A 20,537-nucleotide genomic window follows, 5' to 3' on the forward strand; every position below is an offset into this window, starting at 1 on the left:
GGTTCAGCACACAAAACAGATGAGAGATTAATATGTTTTATAAAAAATAAATACCTGAAATAATGGGAACAATAATAATAAAGGTGGAAAAATTAGCAAGCAAATCAGGGAAGAAGAAATCCAAATGGCCAATTAGTACATAAAAAAATCATTCAACCTGACTGTTGATTTAAAATTTAAACTAAAACACAAAGCATAATCACTTTCTGCCATTTTAAGTTATGAGATTAAAAACATCATATCTAGTTCTTTTTTAAAATTGACAAAAATTAGACATTTTCATTCATGGTTAGAATAAATTGGTATAGTCTCCTAAAATGCTTTAAAAGTCTAGAACTGTGTAAATACTAGAAACATCTCATACAGAAATAAGGTATTATACATTCTGAAACAAGGTTTTATGTAAAAATCTCCATAATAGGAAAACAATGAAACAACCTAACTGTAAAATAATAATGAACTAATATGATCAATATTGGTGTACACAAAGAGAGTCTATTAGTCATTAGAACTTAATTAGTAGATATGACATAAACACACACATACAAAAGCCAGTCAACATGCATGGATAAGTAAAAAGTTCAATTTTCAAAATAAGAGAGAGAATGCTGCTATTTAAAAATACTCTAAAATGATTATATACAAGGAGATGTCAAAAAACTCATGGAAAAAATCCATTACTTTCCATTTCAATTTTTTTCTACAAGTGGTTGAAGCACCTTTGTTTATATAAGATAATTACAAAGTTTGTTTGTGTTTTCTATATTAATAGTAATTGTCTGCAGATAAGAAAATATTGTAACTTTATTTCACCTGGGGTATTTTTTGTGTTTTATTTTGTGTGTTTGTTTGTTTAAGTGGATACTAACAATTGAAATAAACTCTATTGCAGTGGAATATTTTCAATAGCTTATAAAAGTTCCATTGTAAACATGTTTTATTTTTAATGAGGGTAAGCATTACAAAATAAAAAGAGTGTCACAGGCCAACACAGTAGACCTTAGCTGAGAGTCCAGAGAAGAGCAGCTGAAACACTAGCTGATCTGCCACTGTTCAAATGTTCATGCATCTTTAAATTTTATAAATCCTTGCATAATGAATTGGACTATTAACTGCAGAGCCACTGCTCAGGAAGTTTTCTGTCCTTTATGGTGACTACGAATTACCATATAGGATCCCTGTCTTAGACTGGCTGGCAGTGATGAAAGCAGTCTGCCATCCATTGAGATCATCAATATCAGCTGGTTGAAAACACCCAGGGAAATCACAGGTCAAAGGTCTGGTATATATTCCCATATTTCTTGATATCTCTTTCCATCTATTTGCTACTGTTAGTTGTCTTGACTCTACTCAGAGAGACCCCAGGCGTTAGAGAGTAGGACTCCTCCATGGATTGTCTTGACAATAAGCTTTAAGAGAGCAGTTCGCTGGACCTTCCTCCAAGAGTGGTGCTGAATAGGTTTCAATTATCAACCCCAAGTCCAGTTAGACTTTGTAGAACACAGAGTCACTATAAGTCTAAACTGGCTGCCTGGCCACAGTTTTCTTTGGACACTTGGAATAAGGAGAGGGGAATTCAGGGGAAAATGGATGTCTCATTTCCAATCCACATTAAAACAAACAAACAAACCAAATACTGCCATCCAGACCAGGGTTGGAAAGTCTATATATACTTTGCTTTAAATTTCAATAGTTGCTTATAGGAGAGCATGCAATTTCAGGGGGGGCGGAGGATATAATTTAATAAAATGATCATGTTAATTATTTTCAAATATACATTTTCTACTTTTTGCTTTCAAATACCAATGGCTGTAGAAGCTTAGGTTACCAAAAGAATAGATAATTCTGTTGCTTAGAAATTATTTTATCTTGTACTTGGAGTTGATATTCAAATGGAGGAATATCATCTCTTTTCTTCCTTGCAGATCAAATTACTTAGTTGTTCATCAAAATTAACTAACTAAAAAATGAACCAACAAAAGTCTATAGACTAGTTGGGAAGATGTTCATGCTTAATAGGTTCTTCTTTAACATATTGCCAAGTCACAATTCTCTTTTTATTTTATTTTGGTTTTTCTCAAGTTTTATTGGCCACAATTGTCTTTAAAATATTTACTTATAGTAGTATTCCATTTTAATGTATTCCTCCATGATCTTAAAAAATAAAAAAATAAGTTAATAAGAGAATTTTGTAACTTAAAAATAGGCCAATGACTTCCAATGAGTGTTGCATTAATAGGTAATTACTGTCCTTCAAATACAATACACAGAAATCTTGTCAGTCTCCCAATGACTCAGCTTGAAATAAAATGTGTGACAATGCTTACAAAAGTTACAAGATGTTAATTAAACACGAAATAAACATGAATAGCTCTCTGACAATGTTGAACATGATAATAAACAGAGCAAGCAAATCTCATCTATCTTCAGAATACTGTAAGTATTTTGTAAAAACGTAAAAGCTATGCATCGTAACCCGGCAAGGCCACTGAACGTTTCCATACTGCTGAGTATATGACAATAAAAATACTGTCGTCTATAAACCCCTCAGGTCACAGTATGTGCAAGCGTTCATTGACTCTGGGCATGTCATTGTACTATCACTTTCAAATTTACAGATTAATTAAAATGTATATTTTCCAAATAGATTAAGGAAGTAAACATTAAACTGTGATTGTTCATTTAAATAATAAAGTTTCGAAGAATGTCTTTTACAAATACTCTAAGTAGTGATTTTATAGTGAAATACTTAATTGAATGAAGAGACAATCTATAAAAAGGCTATTTTTATAATCAAACAATATATATTACCCTCTGACCATTTGAGTGATAAACGTGTCTTGGATAGTTACCTAAAGTAAAGCTTGCAAAAACAATTGCTATTCTTTTTAAAAAATCAAATCGTTAACTATAATGAATTTCAAAACTAAGTTTCTCTTTTCATCTTTCCTTTGACATAGAAGGTAGACGTTCTATTTTTTCAGGATTCTATTTAAAATCACACTGATACTATAGAATAACTATCCAAAAAAGGAGAGGCACTCTTCAGTGAGTAGGCTTTGCTTTAGGGCATTTTTTAATATTAAAATGAAAATAGCAGTGATAAGGTTATAAGTTTTTTGGAAACCACAATTTTGAATTATACTAATTTAATTGATCTATAGTTGTGCGAGATTTGTTAAGGAGAGAAATGTTAAAAATATACCAGTTACTGTTACATTAAGTGAATTACTTTCTTTATTTTACCTTATAAAATAAAGTTTAAAGCACTGCAGTAAAATCTCAAATACAGCCTCAGAGGACCCGAGGGCATGCAAGACACTCGAGAAGCCAGTCTAAAGAAAGGATACGTTTACAGGCACCATTGCAGAGGTAGCATGCATTCATGACCAGCTATCTTGATTTCTGGTACGATTACCTATGCATGTAGGAGGAGCCGGTTGCCAAAAGAATCGGTTATTCAACTGCACACAGGTGATTTTAGCTTGCCCTTGGAGCTGGTAGCCAGGGTCACACTGGAACGTGATGGTATCCCCGGGTTCCCTGCTGTCTCCGTAGCGGGTGCCATTCTGCGCCATGCCGGGATCGTTGCAGGTTGATGCAATGGTTGCTATGAAGGAAAGCCAAGAGTACCCCAAATTATCAGAACCATGATTTCTATAGCCACTCAAGCATACTTATTATTTATTTCTGAAACACCATGTATTCATTCATAGAATAATTTGTCTATGTATGAAGAGATTAAAATTCCCCCCAAGGGATACATTCATTAAAAATCAACTTTGTAATACTATTTTTGGTGCCAATTCTACCAAAACCCCTGGCAACACGGAAACAGATACGCAATATGTTAAGGTATTTTTATAATGCTCTACGTAGCACACAGATGTGCTCACACGCCTTCTACTCTCATTTCCTCACTAAGAATGGTTTTAAAAGAGAGCGTGTTTCACAAGGTAAGTGGCTATTACAAGGAACCTGGAGTAAAACAGAACAGCAAGAATATCTTTAAGGTCTGTGCTTGCTAACCCAACCAGATAACCTTTATTTTATTTTATTTTTTATGATAGGAGTAAGCTAGAAGGAACTACTAGTCCATTTTAATCGTAGGTCTTGTGGGGCCTGTGACCATGGCAAGGTTATTAATAACCATCTTTCACCTTCAAGTTTTCCATTTTGTGCAATATGTTATATAATCATCTAACCAAAGTTTATGACAATTATATGAAATTATAATTATATGAAATTGTGAGTTGTAGTAAAAAGGAGGCATAAATATGTTTAGTGAGGACATATGTGTTTTTCATGTGTATTTCCAAATATTATTTTGAGTAACCAGTAAATCAATCACCAAGTTACATTGCATTTTAAATCCTAACTCTTATTCTTCTCTTTAGAATTATGAAATAAAAATAACTTTCTGATGAATTAAATGGGATGTATGAAGACTGGAGGAGAGCAAAATTATACAACATGGCAGGAAATGCATGGGTCTTATAAATAAATTTCACTTTATTGTCTCTTTTCTTGAATTGTGAAAATACATTACATGGTACAGGCAATAAAGCTTATTCTGAGACTAAAGACCTTAAGTTGAGGTCAGAAATTGCTTTTCCACCTTCAGGGTCATAATAAAGTGATTGATGAAGCAGCTGCTCATTTCTTTTTATGATTGTTTTTATGTGCCACAACACACTTTTACTCATTTTCCCTTTAAATATTTTTTCTCAAAATGGCATATTTGTGACTCTGAACCTTTCTAGCTTCTTGCCATCAAAAAGGAAATAGTACTTTTGATTGCGTCAGTCCTATGCCTCGATTACCTTAGGAAAGTAGGTACTATTCCCGAAGTAATGACCGCTATGTTTTTTCAATTTCCCTCACAATGCCCTGGAGAATTTCAAATCATGAAGACACTTGCTACAGGCCCCTCTGTAGTGCAGAGAGTGTCTCTACCCGACCCTTCTGGTCAGCGTGAGCAATCTAAAACATGGATATGAACTTAGCTTAGAGCAATGGATATGCCTTATAACAATATGAGGCAGAAACAATAGCACAGAACTGTTGTGCAAAAATAGTGGAGAGAATCACATTGCTTTCCTCTGATTAAATAGTTACTATTAAAACCAGGGCCCTCTAGAGCGATCCTTTGTAAACGCACATGTAGCATTGTGTTCTCATTCTCTGTTACTAAAACATTTAGAATTTGATCCCTGTCTTACAAGATGCATAAAGGCCTTGAGTGTTTTTCACACTTCACTGAATAATGTATTGAAAACATTAACTTAGTGTACACTATTATTTCCATGCATTTGTTATTGCCCTCTATATCATAATTCAATAAATAAAATATTCATCACAGCTAGAGAAAGTGTAGTGTTCTTGATTTAAATCCGCTCATATTTGCTTGTTTTGCTCATACAACTGCCTCTTGATCCATAAACAAATTCCACAAGAGCACAAGGAACTGTGTGGAAATCCCACTTTTTCCACGGCTCCTACAGTTTGGTTGGCACGCAGTTGAATGCCTTTACATTGTCAATGAGACACAAGTAAACATCTTTCTGTTATTCTCTGCTCTGAGCCAAGATCGATCTGATGCCAGTAATAATACTCTTGGGGCACATCCTGTGCAGAAGATCATCCCACCAGGGTTTAATTGGATTTCCTTGAAGACAGATAGATATAATCCTATCGCAGACAGCAATGCACTTCAAGATTGATTTTGAAATGTTCTCTTTTGCAATGACTTCAACACCCTTCCTCTTGATTGTGTTATTCCCAGCACAGTAAATCTTATGGCTCTTTGATGCTCAGTGAAGACTACTCGTCCATTTCAGTTCACTAATGCCTAGGATATTATGTATTTCATTTCATTTTTGACAACTTCCGCTGTTCTTACATTCACCATAGGCTGCCAAAGACATCTCAGTTGGTTTAAGTGACACAAATTTGACTGAAAAGTTCAACTTGAGTAAATGTTCAATGGGAGCCAAATCAAGTGTGTTCGGGTTAGCTGTAAACAACAGCAAAGTTTTCTATGGAAACAAACAAGTGTGATCAAGATCTGAAGTGTTTCTTCAAAGAATTATTAGCATGAGATGAAACGTGCCCTCAACAGTATAATGTTAAAGATAGCTCGTGGTCAAAGCAATGACAAGCAACAGGTGAAGTAGTCCATTCAAAACAAATCATCCCCACGGAGAGAAGAGATGATGGCAACAAGGTTTTGTTGGATGCTTACGTTATTGTTCCTGACTCTCTGGAGGACCAAAGAATGATGACATGTCCTTATTTTGAGAGTGTTTTGTGAAAATTAGCCAAAGTTAAACAATAGCTGGGGAAGCTTCACTAAGAGAGCCTTCTTCATCACAACAATTCTCCTTCACATTCGTCTCATCAAATAAGGGGAAATAAGGCAGGGCTTCGAAGGGAAATCATTACATATCCTCTGTAGTCTAATTTGGATCTAACATTTTTTGGTTCTTACTATTAAAAATATGTCTTAAAATGGCACCAATTTTCCTTCACCAATAATGTAGAAAAATACTGCATTGATATGGTTAGATTCCCAGGATGCTCAGCTCTGCTAGGGGTGGACTAAATGGTTGGCATGATTGCTTACAAAGGTCTCTTGAATGTCATAAGGATTGTCTTGAGAAATAAATGAAATTTTATTTTAGTATTTATGTTTTAAATCAATTTTCCCATAAACTTTAAAAAATTCTCTCATGTATATACACATATGTGTATGCATACTCACAGTGCCCTTCCCCCCATGCACAGGGAACTTTATATATTTTTAATAAATCATTTTATTAAGGCTCTTACAACTCTTAAACTAATTCATACATCACTTGTATCAAGCTAATTGTGTGCACATTGACATCATCATTTTGAAAGCATTTTCTTTCTACTTCAGCTCCTCTTTCTCCCCTCACTCCCCGACCCTCCCGCCCTCATGAACCCTTGATAAATGATAAATTATTATCATTTTCATATCTTACACCTATCACTTTCTTCTTCACCCACGTTTCTGCTACTCAGGGGCGGGATTATCCATCGATCATTGTGATTGGTTCCCTCTTTCTCCCCCTACCTTCTCTCTACCCTCAGAATATCGCTCCACCAATTGCTATCCCTGAGGAGGTTCTCTGTCCTGGATTCCGTGTGTTGAGAGCTCTTATCTGTACCAATGAGCATGCTCCTATCTAGCCAAACGTGTCAGGTAGAACTGGGGTCATGATGTCAGTGTGTGTGTGTGTGTGTCAGTGTGTGTGTCTGTGTGTCTGTGTTTGTGTGTATTAAAGAACTAGAGGAATGTTGTGTGTGTCATTGATTCTATACTGTGACCTTTCTGTGAGGGGATGTCCAATCACACATGGGATTTCAAATAGTTGACTAGAAAATTTCATTTCTTAAAATTCCATTTTCCAAAGCTTTTGAAGCCCTCGTGTGTGTGTGTGTGTGTGTGTGTGTGTGTGTGGTTAGATATAATTGTGTATGTATACTCATACATCTATAGATAGGTAACATCAGAGGCTCCCAAGAATATACAAAAATAAAAATCATAGACATTGAATCTGACATATATTGCAATGAATAGTCAAAAATGGTATAGCCAATCTGAAAAACACTGTCTCCGGTTTAGAAACAAAATTTATAATTGCCATACTTCCCAACAATTGCATTACATGCAGTACAGTGAATTATTTAGGATGATATTTCTAACCATAGTCTATGAATTTCCACCAAATGACTTTTTCCTGACGGGGCTGGTTCAGCTATTTACAGGGTTAATTGTGATGGTCAGCGTGAGGGGAATAAAACAAGCCATTTGAGAAGAAGTAAAGGAGATTTCCGCTACTCATAAAGGAGAAGAGCCCAGAGCTGAGTGTGTCCTTTGGACCCTGAGTTACGTGAGCTTTGAACCACCTTGTTCACAACACAGCGCTGAGAACTAGGAGTGGCAGCCAGAGCATGAACACCGGATATTGAATAAGGAGGACCGTTGAAGAATCCGTGCATTTGGCTTGCTGTGCTGGAGAAAAAATTAAAAGTACCATGGACTGCTAAAAGGACAAACTGCTCTGAGTTGGAAGAAGGAAGTTCAGGGGGCTCCTGAGAGGCCAGGATGGCCAGAGTTCATCTTAGAGGAGAGACCAGTCCCCAGAGAAAGACATCCTCTTTGGCAAAGGGGAAGGGCAGCAAAGAAGGCCCTCAATGAGGTGGATGGACACAGTGGATGCATGAGTGGACTCAGGCACAGGAGCAACTGTGAGGATGGCCCAGGGCCGTGTGGTGGTATGTGCTGTCATGCATCGGGTCACTATGGGGAGGAACCGATTTCATGACCCCGAACAACAATAACAAGTCCCATAATCATGACTGTCAACTGTGAGTTCAATGTGATCTGTTCAGTGTATTGTTGCATTCAACCTCAGAGTGTTGGGAGGGTTGGTTATTATCGGAATTTGCCAGAATGGATAATGGGGAGGACAAGGAGAGGCAGGTCTGATGAGTGCACAGGAAGTCGTTTATCCCAGAGAAATGGACATGCTTGCTCCTCCCAAATGATAATGATGTACATAAGTGTTTGCAGGAGGTTTCAATGCAGCAATTGGAAACTGGAAATAAGTTAGATGGCTTTCAATGAATGAATGACTAAACGGTCATTTAGTCCATGGGGCACTATTTAGCAATACAAAGTAATAAGCTTTTGATACAAGACAACCACGCAAATTTCAACAAAACAATGTTGATTATAAAAGCCAATCTAAAGAGAGAGAGAGTGTGTGTGTGTGTTTGTATGAATATTTATATTCCTTTGCATTTCTTTGTTGTTGTTGGTTGTTAGCGGTTACAGGGTTGGTTCTGACCCATAGCGACCTTATGCCCAACAAAATGAAGCCCTGCCAGTCCTGTGCCGTCCTCTCCACTGTTCTTATGCTTGAACTTATTGTTGCAGCCGCTGCACCCTCCACCTCATTGAAGGCCCACCTCCTATTCAGCTGACGTCCTCCTCCAGGGGCTGCTCACTCCTGAGAGCCTGGCATTGAGTTACATAGCTTTCTTACACCGACACCAGGTTTAAAATGGAGAAAAGATTAATGGTGTAAGGTGATAAGGAGGGACTGGAGTCTAGAGGGTAATGTGGGCAACAATAAAACACACGAATAATCTTGAACGTGATAGAGGAAATATCCTCTAACGGGACTCTCACTGTCAGTGTCCTGGGAGTGCGACTGTGCTGTAGTTTTGCAAGAAGCCACAACTGAAGGAAGTGGAGAAAGAGATACAAGGGGTGACTGTGATACCTCACAACTAAATGTGAATCAAGAATTCACTTAAAATTAAAATTTTAACATGAAACAAGTATAGCTAAAATGCAGTAGTCAATTAAATTATATGAAGAGTATTAACCTTTTTACTCATATGCTTTTGTCCGTAGTATAAATGTTCTTTTACAATAATCTGTAATGGCAATATTCAAAGAAGTTAAAAATTACCAAGACTTCATACAAAACTCGCTTTGCTTGAATGTCCTGAGATGATATAACATTAAGGTTTTCTTAATTTGTCACTCGGGACACACTGACTAATTTGAAGATGTGCGTTATACTTTATGGGCACCTCCCCTTACTGCAAGTTAGGATCATTAGTCTCCCAAGAGAAGAGCCAAACCAAACAAAAAAGGACTTTTGAGTTAAGTCAGTTAATATTTACCTAAAAGTCTCTATTAATTTTGCTACTTTGGGCCAAACAGAGAAAAAAGAAAATTGAAAGAATTCCCTGAATAGACTTGTTAATATTTCTGAAAATGTGAAAGGTTTTATCAGTGGCAGCACAGGCATAGGCAGAAATAATGACATTACTATGAAATGTCTTCTCAAGAATTCTATGTAATAATGCTCATAAAGTAAAATATTTGCTTTTATGGTCTTGATACTTAAGAGGTAACAAAATACGTATGTCATAGAATCAAGCTTAAGCCTAAATTGAAATTAATAATTAGGGGGAAAAATACCCCATAACATCCAAAATAAATCAATAATTATATTTTGATATAATTATAATAAAGGCAAAGGGTTATAATAAATGTCCAACTTAAGAAAAGGAATCCATTCATGTTTTTATTTCTGGGAAACTAATATTTTAATTTTTATTTATCTACAAAACTGTGTGAGATATATATGCCTTGTAGTTATTCAAATTAGACCAGGTTAAATGATGCCCTTTAAACATTTTTATAAAAGACACAAAAATATAAGTAATTAGTAACTCTTCATAGTAGTACTTGAATCACTGATTTTAATCCTTAAGATTACATTGTGAGCTTTATCTTTAATGAAAGAATTATTAAAGGAATGCTCTGAGCTAAAATATTAATTAGCAATTTTACTTTCATCATTTCAAATATAGTTATCTTTGGAGAAAAAAACAAGTATGAAGGTAATTTGAGAGTGTTACTATAAAATCATAGGAATTTTTATTAAACAAAAGCCTAAAGCATTAAGCATTTGATTCTTGACATATCCTACAGCTGGGTCTAAGCTTTTCTGAAGACATGACTCTCATCTCTCTAACACTTCCTGCAAGGAGTGCTGGGGATAATGTGGTGCTACCAGCAAGGTGAACAGTTCAAAACCACTCGGAGAAAGATGGGGTTTTCTGCTCCCACAAAGACTTGCAGTCTCAGAGTCCTACTCTGTTCTGTAGGATCACTATGCGTCAGAATCGACTCCAAGATGTCCCTTTATTCTTGCAAAACGAGGCCCGCTTCAAATGACACCACATCAAAGGGCAGGCATCCAGGGACCCGGTTGGCCTTTTCAATAATCTTTCCCCTCTGAGAACAAAAAACAGTCAGTCTGAAGGTACAAAACCAGGGCTGTAGGGGAATGGAGTCAGGAATCTCAGTGGAATTCTTATAATACACTCCCTGCTTCCCTCAAAAAAAGAGCAGGGATATTGTCCTGATGGAGGAGATAAAAATTCTTTGGAGCAACTTCGCTGGCATTTGTTTCAGCAAAATTGCTTTCCATTTTCTTCAATTTCTTCCTAATAAAGGAGTCTTGGTGGTGCTGTCAGGTATGAATTGGACTGATGACTTCCAAGTTGGTGGTTCAAACTCACCATGTCCTCTGCGTGAGAAAGACAAGATTCTCTATTCCTGTAAACATCGACAATTTTGGAAAACCTAGATTACTTTAGGGCCACTGAGTGGAATCAACTCAATAGCAGTGAGCTTGAGTTAGGCTTTTGATCTGTTTGAATCTTATGCACGTGAATTGGGTTTGGTTGGGCTTGGTGTGGTTTGGTGTGATACATCATCATCTTATATCTTCAAATAAATCTACCAAGATTACCGATTACCTTTATTGGATCCCCTCAAAAATGTTTGCTATAACCACCTGAGCTAATTTCTCGACCTTGACGTTTACTGGACAAATAGCTCTCTCTGGAAAATTCACTGTTTGGAATGAAACCTTTATTTGTATTCCTGAGAGAACTTGTCTGCAGACTTCCTCTCACTGTAGATATGTTTGACTTTGGAATAAACCTGTCCATTTATAAATGGAAATCCTAGTAACAATACTTTTTGACTTAATCTTGTTTGCTCTTTGTGGCTTAAATTTATTATATTACTTAAAGTTACTTTAAACCACTATCTCTAATAGTATCACTACTACACTGGTTCCCCGAAAGTAAGACATCCCCCGAAAATAAGACCCCCCTACAGTTTTGCCTCTCACTGAAATATAAGACACCCCCGAAAATAAGACCTCCCCCAAAAGTAAGGCCCCCCGAAGCTACAGTAACTCTGGGCTCTGGACAGTAGAGGCAGGCACTGCCGCGCAGCTCACTGTTGGCCACAGCGCAGCCGGAGCAGAAAGGAAGTGTGAGCTCTCTTTTAATAAAACAATAAATCTGTACCATATTCTTCTTCATGGAAAAATAAGACATCCCCTGAAAATAAGACCTTGCACAACTTTGGGAGCAAAAATTAATATAAGACACTGTCTATTTTGGGGGAAATAAGGTATTTTACACTGTCATGAATATGAAGGATAGACTATTTAGCTACTCACATTTAGATTTCTTTAGATCTGAAACTAGAACTGAAATAGAAACTTCAACTATATTTCTTCCAGAATTTTTGATAATCATCCACTCCTATTAATTACTTAAATTGTTCCTTGATCTTCTAATATATATAATGAATGTATATAGAAAAAGCAAGACAGATTTAAGAAGAAAAATTAATTATACAAAGTGTTCTGCATATTAATTTGTTCTTCATTGATAACAAATGCCTCATTATCAATTTCACCATATAAATCCTCAGGTTGTTATGCAAAGATTCCATATCATAACAAAAGCATTATAAAGTAATGTTTATTTGCTATATTTTACCTGTCAAAACCAAAACTACATTCTCTATATTCCTTCCTGTGAAGTGAGCGCCTGGAGATTCGTGCCGTCCATTTGAAATGAGGGGTGTGAAGCAGGGCAGGGAAGAGAGGCAAGCGAGTCTATTTCACAAACCTTCGGTGGAAAGCACTGTCGGGCTTTCTTGAGTCAGCATGTCACTAGAATGACTACATTATTGTGTCATGATGACTCCTTAAATTTGGAAAAACTCTGTAAGTCACAGCGGTTTCTCAATCCTTACTCTTTGGAGAAATAGTCAACAAACCTTTAAAACGGTTTGCAAAAGAATCATGCCCTCATGTGTCTTTTACAAAGCCCACATTGTTGCTAGTTGGGAGAGATTACCAAGCATGCATAAGGTTATAGAGCCGTCAAAGATGGGAAAAGGTCAAGACCAGGAATATATAAGCACACACACGTGTGTGCTCATACATGGGTGCGCGCACACACACACAATTTCACAGTGCGAATTAATTTCAATATTTAGGATAATGTGTACAAAAGTGGTATGGGAGACAATCTGACCTGCTTCAGCTTCCAAGACTGATTGCCACAAGGCAGAGGGCAGATAGGCCCCTACTCTGCATCCTCATTAACATATTCTGACACCAAACATCTGACCCATGACACTCTACTTCTGTGATGTGGTTACATAATACATTTCAGTGGCCACACAGAACTCACAGATGAAACAATAATGGATCTTATTAGGAAAGTTAACAGGTGAGAAATATTCTGCATACATTTGTTCAATAAAGACCATTTCTTTTCTGCACTGCCCATGGGAAGGCCCCTTTTGGTCCTTAGACTCTTGGCCTGGTCTCTACCGAATTCAGAAAATGTTACAAAGCCCTTTTAAGGCTGCCAATAAATGCCCAAAAGGCATGCCACTCCACCATAAGCTTCAACCTGAAGGCATTCAACTGCAGCTCCAGTTCCATTGTTCAGCAAGCCCATCCCCGCCAATTAATTGCCAAGACTGACTTCATTCCACAACTCAGTCTCCAGTTCAAAGGCACTCAGCTTTAGTTGGTTTGTATGCTTGGGTGTCCATGACCGATGTTGCTGCTCTGATACTACTCTGGTCTCAAAGCTACCTCCTGGATCAAGGAGGTTCAGAGCTCAGATATATCAGGAACCAAAGGACACAATCCATTCCTAGTTCTTCCCTTTGGCCCCTTTTTTTTTCGTTGTGAAATTCTCCTTCCTGCTTCTACATAGCTCATTTTATATGTAGACGGATGGCAATCACATTAAATCCTGTGAACAATCCCTCATAGCTGAGTCAGAGTCCAATCAGTTTCTCCCCTGCCCCCTTCCTACCAAGATCCATAAGCTCTTCTGGTGGGAGACACTTAAGACAATGGATAGGAGAACTATAATAAATAATTCAATGCACTGCATGTATGTGAATAGTACATATTTTCTTGGACTATAATTCAAGGCTTATCATTTGAATAGCTTATAGCTGTTGATAATGTTAAATATTGCCAAGTACACTACTTAAGTCTGTTTCTCAACTGTATTTTAACTGTTTGACAAAACTGTGAGCTATTTGGGTAAAGATATCCTTTATGTCGCCTTTAAAATTAAATTCAAATAGCATCTATTGAGTAATTACTCTTAAATTAGAATCAACCTAAGGATCATGGAGAGTAAGCATAAAAATATATTTACTTAAATAATTTATAGTCTTTCTCAAATAAATAACTCAAAATGAAACTGGAACAAATTACCTAAATGTAATAAAAGAGCAGAAAATACACACCAACACATGAATACACACATATGTATGTAAACAAAAAAAGGCAAAATATCATTAAACCAAAAGTGAGAAAGAGATAACACAAGAGGTGTTGCTGCTGTCACATGCTGCTGCATGGGCAGTGGATTATTTGAGGTGGCTCTCCCAGCCAGTCTTTCATCCCAACAAATCACCTTTTCCTGCACGGGTCTGGAAAGGAGGTACAAGAAGATGCTGATAGGATTTACCTGTGAGTCATGGAAACAGGAATCACAGGAGTGTATAAAGTAAGCCTCCTGTGTATAAAATGAGCCCTGTAAGCGGAAGGAGAGGGGGGCTTAACACCAGCAGGAGCCCGGCATGGAGTCATCCTATGGATCGCAGATTCCTGCACAGTGAGCCCCCGGGATCTAGAGACAGCGGCGACATCAGTGGAACAGCAGCAGATCCAGGGCCACAGCAAGGTAGCAGATGATGGACTTCCCAACCCATGGAGCCAGGGAGCCCAGTGCTTTTGTGCCAGGAGCTGGTTGCAAAGCGGGGTGCCTATGTCCACTGGGCTGGGGATGCTGGGCTTGCTGACTCGTTGAAGGCAGCTGGGTGCCCCTGGTTGAGGCGTCCAGTGGAATGGGTGGGCCCTTAAGTCAAGGAGTTGGGTTTGCTAGCAAATGGAGCTTGGGTTGAGGCTTCCAGTGGAATGGAGTGGGCCCTTAAGTCAAGTAGCTGGGTTTGCTAGCAAATGGAGCTTGGGCTGAGGCATCCAGTGGAGTGGAGTGGGCCCTTAAGTCAAGGAGTTGGGTTTGCTAGCAAATGGAGCTTGGGCTGAGGCTTCCAGTGGAGTGGTTTACCCTTTGGGGAATTGATTAGCAGACCTGAACAAACATTGTGATGTGTCCTGATATACAGCTCAGTTTCTCACGGGCAATGCAAATTGTTAACTTTTGCAATAAACCCTTTAATCATGACGTTTGTCTGTGAGTTCTGTGTAGCGATTCCATGGATAGTAGGAACAAGAGAAATAAAATGAACATTAATCAAAACATCACAGTGTCATCAAGTCAGCTCAGACTCACAGTGACCCCACGTACAACACAGTGAAACAGTGTTCGCATGTTTGCCTGTGAGGGAATGGGGGCCTTGCTGGGTTTGGCCCCATGATTGCCGTCATTGTGTCACTCCATCTCCTTGAAGACCTTCCTTCTTTCGCGGACTCGTGGGACTGGTCCTCTGGACCACACGCCACAGGAGGCGAAGCACAAACAAACTGCACGTGCCTGCCGTGCTGGGCGCTTGCCTCTGGCTGCCATTCACAAGCTCTTCAGTGTTTAATCCCTCTGTAGCTGACAGTCCACTCCTTCTTCCTGAATCATAGTCTCTCATCGTCCTGAATGTTGTTAGTCTCCCTGGCCGACCCTGCTGGCATTGGAAATAATGTGGTATAGCTTCGCACATCACAGCCACACACAAGCCACTACGGGGCAAGACACCGACTACTGAGTAGGGAAGCCGGTAGTCTAGTCTCCAATACTTTAGCAAATATTCTTTGTATCTTTGTCAAGAGCCCCACATTGGAGAAACAAAGCTGAATAAAATTCTCTTCAGCCCTGAGGTACTTGCTTGTTAACAGTCAACTCTAACTATAGATGTCTGGCTCGCTTTGCTAGACCCACGGGGACATTCTGTGAGTGACGATTAAGCTGTGCTGTCTGTACACTTGCCATGTCCTGCCCCTGCTTAGGAATTCTGCCTGTAAATTGAAAGTTTAGGACGGGTTCCTTCTTTTAAAAGATTCCTCCACTGCTCAGCAATTGGCAAGTCCCAAGTCTTCCCTCATTATACTCCACAGTTTTTCTTTAAATGAAAAGTATCCATTAAATTATCTCTCAATAAAGTGAATTAGAGAGAGATGTCATGTAGTTGCTGAGTTATTATGGTTATTTACAGAGAAATCAATCTCACGACACTGAGAATGCAAAATTACTCCAGAGTCCATAAGAAAAGCATGCCACTTTTCCTAAAAGTGGGAGGCTGACAGCTCAGGCCACAACACCGCAGCTGAAGTATATTTAACCCCTAGAGTAAAGGTCAGTTTTGTGTGCTGAACTCCATTTTCTTTCGTTTTATGCATGATTAAATGGTAATTAAGTTTTAATGAAAAGTGTTAGGCTGATTACAATTAACATAATTGCACTAGTCAGTTCATGTCCTCATGTTTTACATGCTGTGCAGAGCTGGCAAGACAATGGACCTTTAATGGGTTTGATTCCTTTGTGCATCACCAATCAATTTTTCTAGTAAAGAAAAAAAATGTCTTCTAGTAAACACACATGGAAGGAAGTGTCTGTATGCGCTTTACTTTATAAACACACACAGTCTTACAAATTTAAGATATATAATATGTCCGTGCTTTGTCTGGTAAGCACTCGACTTACTAACCAAAAGGTTGGCAGTTCAAACCTATCTGAGGCTCTGTGGAAAATAGATGAGGCTATCTACTCCCAAGATTCACAGCTTCAGAAATCCTACTCAGGATCACTAGCAGTCAGTAACAAACTGGATGGCAGTGGGCTGATGGGTCAGTAAATAGTTGTTTGTGTTCCAATATTGTTTTAATGCAAGGCAAGCTATCTCCATGAAACAAAAGTATTGACTGGATTAAATTATGTTCATGGAAAACAATGTAGGCTAAACCTAACAAAATGAAAATATTCTGCTGTTTTTGACTGTTAACAGAACTCGAAGGGCTGAAGCACTCTCTATATATATTTATAAATTTAGCACTATAAACTTGTGTCTACTGAGCATTCTGGCTGTGCTTCTTCCATGATAGATCTGTTTGTTCTTTTGGTAGTCCACGATAGTTTCAATATTCTTTGTCAACACCACACTTCAAACACATCAATTTTTCTTCAGTCCTCCTTATTCAATGTCCACCTTCACATGCTTATGCGGTGATTGAAAATACCCTGGCTTGACTCAGGCCCACCTTAGTCCTCAAAGTTTGTCCGTCAACACTTTAAAGATGTCTTATACAGTAGATTAACCGAATGTAATGTGTCATCTAATCTCTCGACTGCTGCTTCCCTGAGCATTGACTGTGGGTCTCAGCAAGACAAGATCCTTAACTTGAATCTTTCCTCCATTTTCCCCAACAACATACAAGTCACTGTCATATTGGTCAAGTTATGAGGATTTGGGTTGTAATTCCTTCTGAAGGCTGTAATCCTTGATCCTCATCAGCAGCTGCATCAAGTCCTCCTCTCTTTCAGCAAGTAAGGGTATGTCCTCTGCATATCGAAGTTTGGGCAGTTAGGGCCTAGTAATTGCCCATGACGTGACATCACACAGTGCAATCAACGCCATAACAGCATCTGCTGTGAGCAGCCAAGCAGTTGTAAGAAGAGTTTTGGTTGAACTCAACCCCCTTATTAGCTCATACCCTGATGCCATTAGAAAGAAGTTTTCTTGAGCTCAAGGCATACTTCCTATAGAAGTGGACACTTTGGAAAAGCTTACTTGCTTTTTTAACTTTAAATCATTTTATTGGGGGCTCATACAACTCTTATCATAATCGATACATCCATCCATTTGTTGCCATATCATTCTCAAAACATTTGCTTTCTACTTGAGCCATTGGTATCAGCTCCTCATCTTTTCCCTCCTTCCACAGCTCCCCTCCCTCATGAACTCTTGATAATTTATAAATTATTATTATTTTGTCATGTCTTACATAGTCCAACATCTCCCTTCACCCACCCTTCTGTTGTCTGTCCCCCAGGGAGAAGGTTATATGCAGATCCTTGTAATCGGTTCCACCTTTTTACCCCACTGTCCCTCCACCCTCCCAGTATCGTCACTCACACCACTGGTCCTAAGGGGTTCATCTGTCCCGGATTCCCTGTGTTTCTAGTTCCTATCTGTACCAGTGTACATCCTCTGGTCTAGCCAGATTTGTAAGGTAGAATTGGGATCATGATGGGGAGGGGGGCATTAAAGAACTAGAGGAAAGTTGTATATTTCATTGTTGCTACACTGCCCCCCTGACTGGCTCATCTCCTCCCTGAGACCCTTCTGTGAGAGGATGTCCAGTTGTCTGAAGAAGGGCTTTGGCTCCCCACTCCACATTCCCCCTCATTCACAATGATATGATATTTTGTTCTTTGATGCCTGATAACTGATCCCATCGACACCTCATGATCACAGAGGCTGGTGTGCTTCTTCCTTGTGAACTTTGTTGCTTCTAAGCCAGATGGCTGCTTGTTTATCTTCAAACCTTTAAGATCCCAGATGCTGTATCTTTTGATAGCTGGGCACCATCAGCTTTCTTCACCACATTTGCTTACGCACCCACTTTGTCTTCAGTGATTGTGTTAGGAGGGTGAGCATCATGGAATGCCAGTTTAGTAGAACAAAGTGTTCTTGCATTGAGGGAGTAATAGGCCCAAAGTCCATCTGCTACATTAATACTAAACCTACAAATATATGCACATAGATCTATTTTCCCATCCTCATATGTAAATATATTTACATATGTGCATGCCTGTATTTAGACCTCCATACATGCCCTTTGCCTCCTAATTATTAATTTTTTGCCATGTCTTACACTGTCTGACATCTCCCTTTACCCACTTTTCTGTTGTCCGTCCCCTAGAGAGGAGGTTTATGTAGATCCTTGTAATAGGTTCCCCTTTACCAACCAACCGTCCCTCTACCCTACAGTATCACCACTCTCACCATTGGTTCTGAAGAGATCATCTGTCCTGGATTTCCTGTGTTTCCGGTTCCTATCTGTACCAGTGTACATCCTCTGGTCTAATCGGATTTGTAAGGTAGAATTGGGATCATGATAGTGGGCAGGGTGGTGGGGGCATGGTTGGTAGGAAGCATTTAGGAACTAGAGGAAAGTTCAAAAGATTTTTAAGACTGCAAATGTTTACAGAAACACACTGCCACCTCCCTCTGCTGTGGAACAGCTGGTAGGTACAAACTCTTTACCGCTGCCACCATACCACCAGGGCTCTTCAGGGAAAGCAAAAGGTCCCAAACAGCAAGCGTCATTGGGGAGAGATAGGTGTGCCTGGGATTTCATTCCAAGTGCTAAATTACCTGCAATGTACCACCGTTCAAAGTAAAAATGTTGAACAAGCAGTTATACTTGGGGGAGGTGATGGACATCACTCAGGGAAAAATAATATTTGAGAAGGAAGTACTAGTGGACTGACACGTTTGAGTTTGAAGGGGGAGAAAAGAAAAAAAATATATATATAATACAATGTTCATTACAATGCTAAAGAACAAGATATTTTAACTCATTTTTAAATTGTGAATTAGCTGCTAATTCAAATGTCTCTCAAATACAGATGTTCACATTGATATTTTCCCTGCTAAAAATCATTTTAACCCCTAGCCTGTACATTCCCTGCCAGATTTCTCTAATGCAAAGCAGAGAGCATCTCTATGCAGATCATTCCCAAAGATCACAGAACACATTACAGAAGGGTAGAGAAAGTTTAGAAAGGTAAAATCGAAAATATAAAACGCTGTGTGTCCTAGAGTTGACTGGAACTTGGCAGGATCCTGTGCACCACAGAATGTCATTGGCTCAGTCCTGAGCCTTTCTTCAACTGTTATGCTTGAGTCCCTTGCTGTGCCCACTGTGTCTATCTGTCTCACTGGGCTCTGCTCTTTTCTACTGCCCTTCTCCTTTACTAGGCATCACATCCCTCCCCGGGTCTGTCATTTCTGATGGCCTACCCAAAGGACTTGAGACAAAGTGGTTAGCCTTGCTTCTAAGGTAAATCCTGGCCACACTTCTTCCAAGAGCAAGACAGATTTGTTCTTTATTCCGGGGTTCCGTGTTGCGGCCAGTTCCCCCTCACAGAGACCCTAAGGGGCTCCACAGTGTGTTCAATAGTCTTTGCCAACCCCGTGATCAGAAGACATCAGTTCTCACTTGCTTTACCTTATTATGTAATTATCCAACTTTTGCATGCATAGGAAGTGATTGAAAGTGTCATGGTTTCGGTCAGGCACACCTTAATCCTCAAAGTGACCTCTCTGCTTTTCCTTTGTCCACTCCATGGGAGAAAGATAAAGCTTTTCTACTCCTGTAGTCTCAGAAACCTACAGGGAAGGCGCTATTATGTCCAACAGGCTCACGATGAGTCAGAAATGCCTCAATGACAGGATTTTGGCTTTCTGTCTTATGATGCTGCTTCTTTTTCTTGAGATGCCTTCTATGGATACTCATACTGATGCCTGTAGTCGTGGATCTTCATCAATAAGTGATTGGAATCTCTTGGCTTTCAACAAGCAAGGTTTTGTCAACTACATATTTCAGATAGTTAATTAGCATTTT

General features: G+C 38.8%; 1 protein-coding gene across 1 annotated transcript in view; it reads right to left on the bottom strand.

Annotated features, from left to right (window-relative positions):
- Positions 1-20,537, bottom strand: part of CSMD1 (CUB and Sushi multiple domains 1) — a 1,770,408-nt gene that overhangs the window by 286,018 nt on the left and 1,463,853 nt on the right. The window contains exon 27 of the mRNA XM_075557189.1: positions 3,419-3,610. Within this exon, the coding sequence (XP_075413304.1) occupies positions 3,419-3,610 (192 nt within the window). The remainder of the gene's footprint in view (positions 1-3,418; positions 3,611-20,537) is intronic.

This window comes from Tenrec ecaudatus, chromosome 8 (genome assembly GCF_050624435.1).
Source record: "Tenrec ecaudatus isolate mTenEca1 chromosome 8, mTenEca1.hap1, whole genome shotgun sequence".
Lineage (NCBI taxonomy): Eukaryota > Metazoa > Chordata > Mammalia > Afrosoricida > Tenrecidae > Tenrec > Tenrec ecaudatus.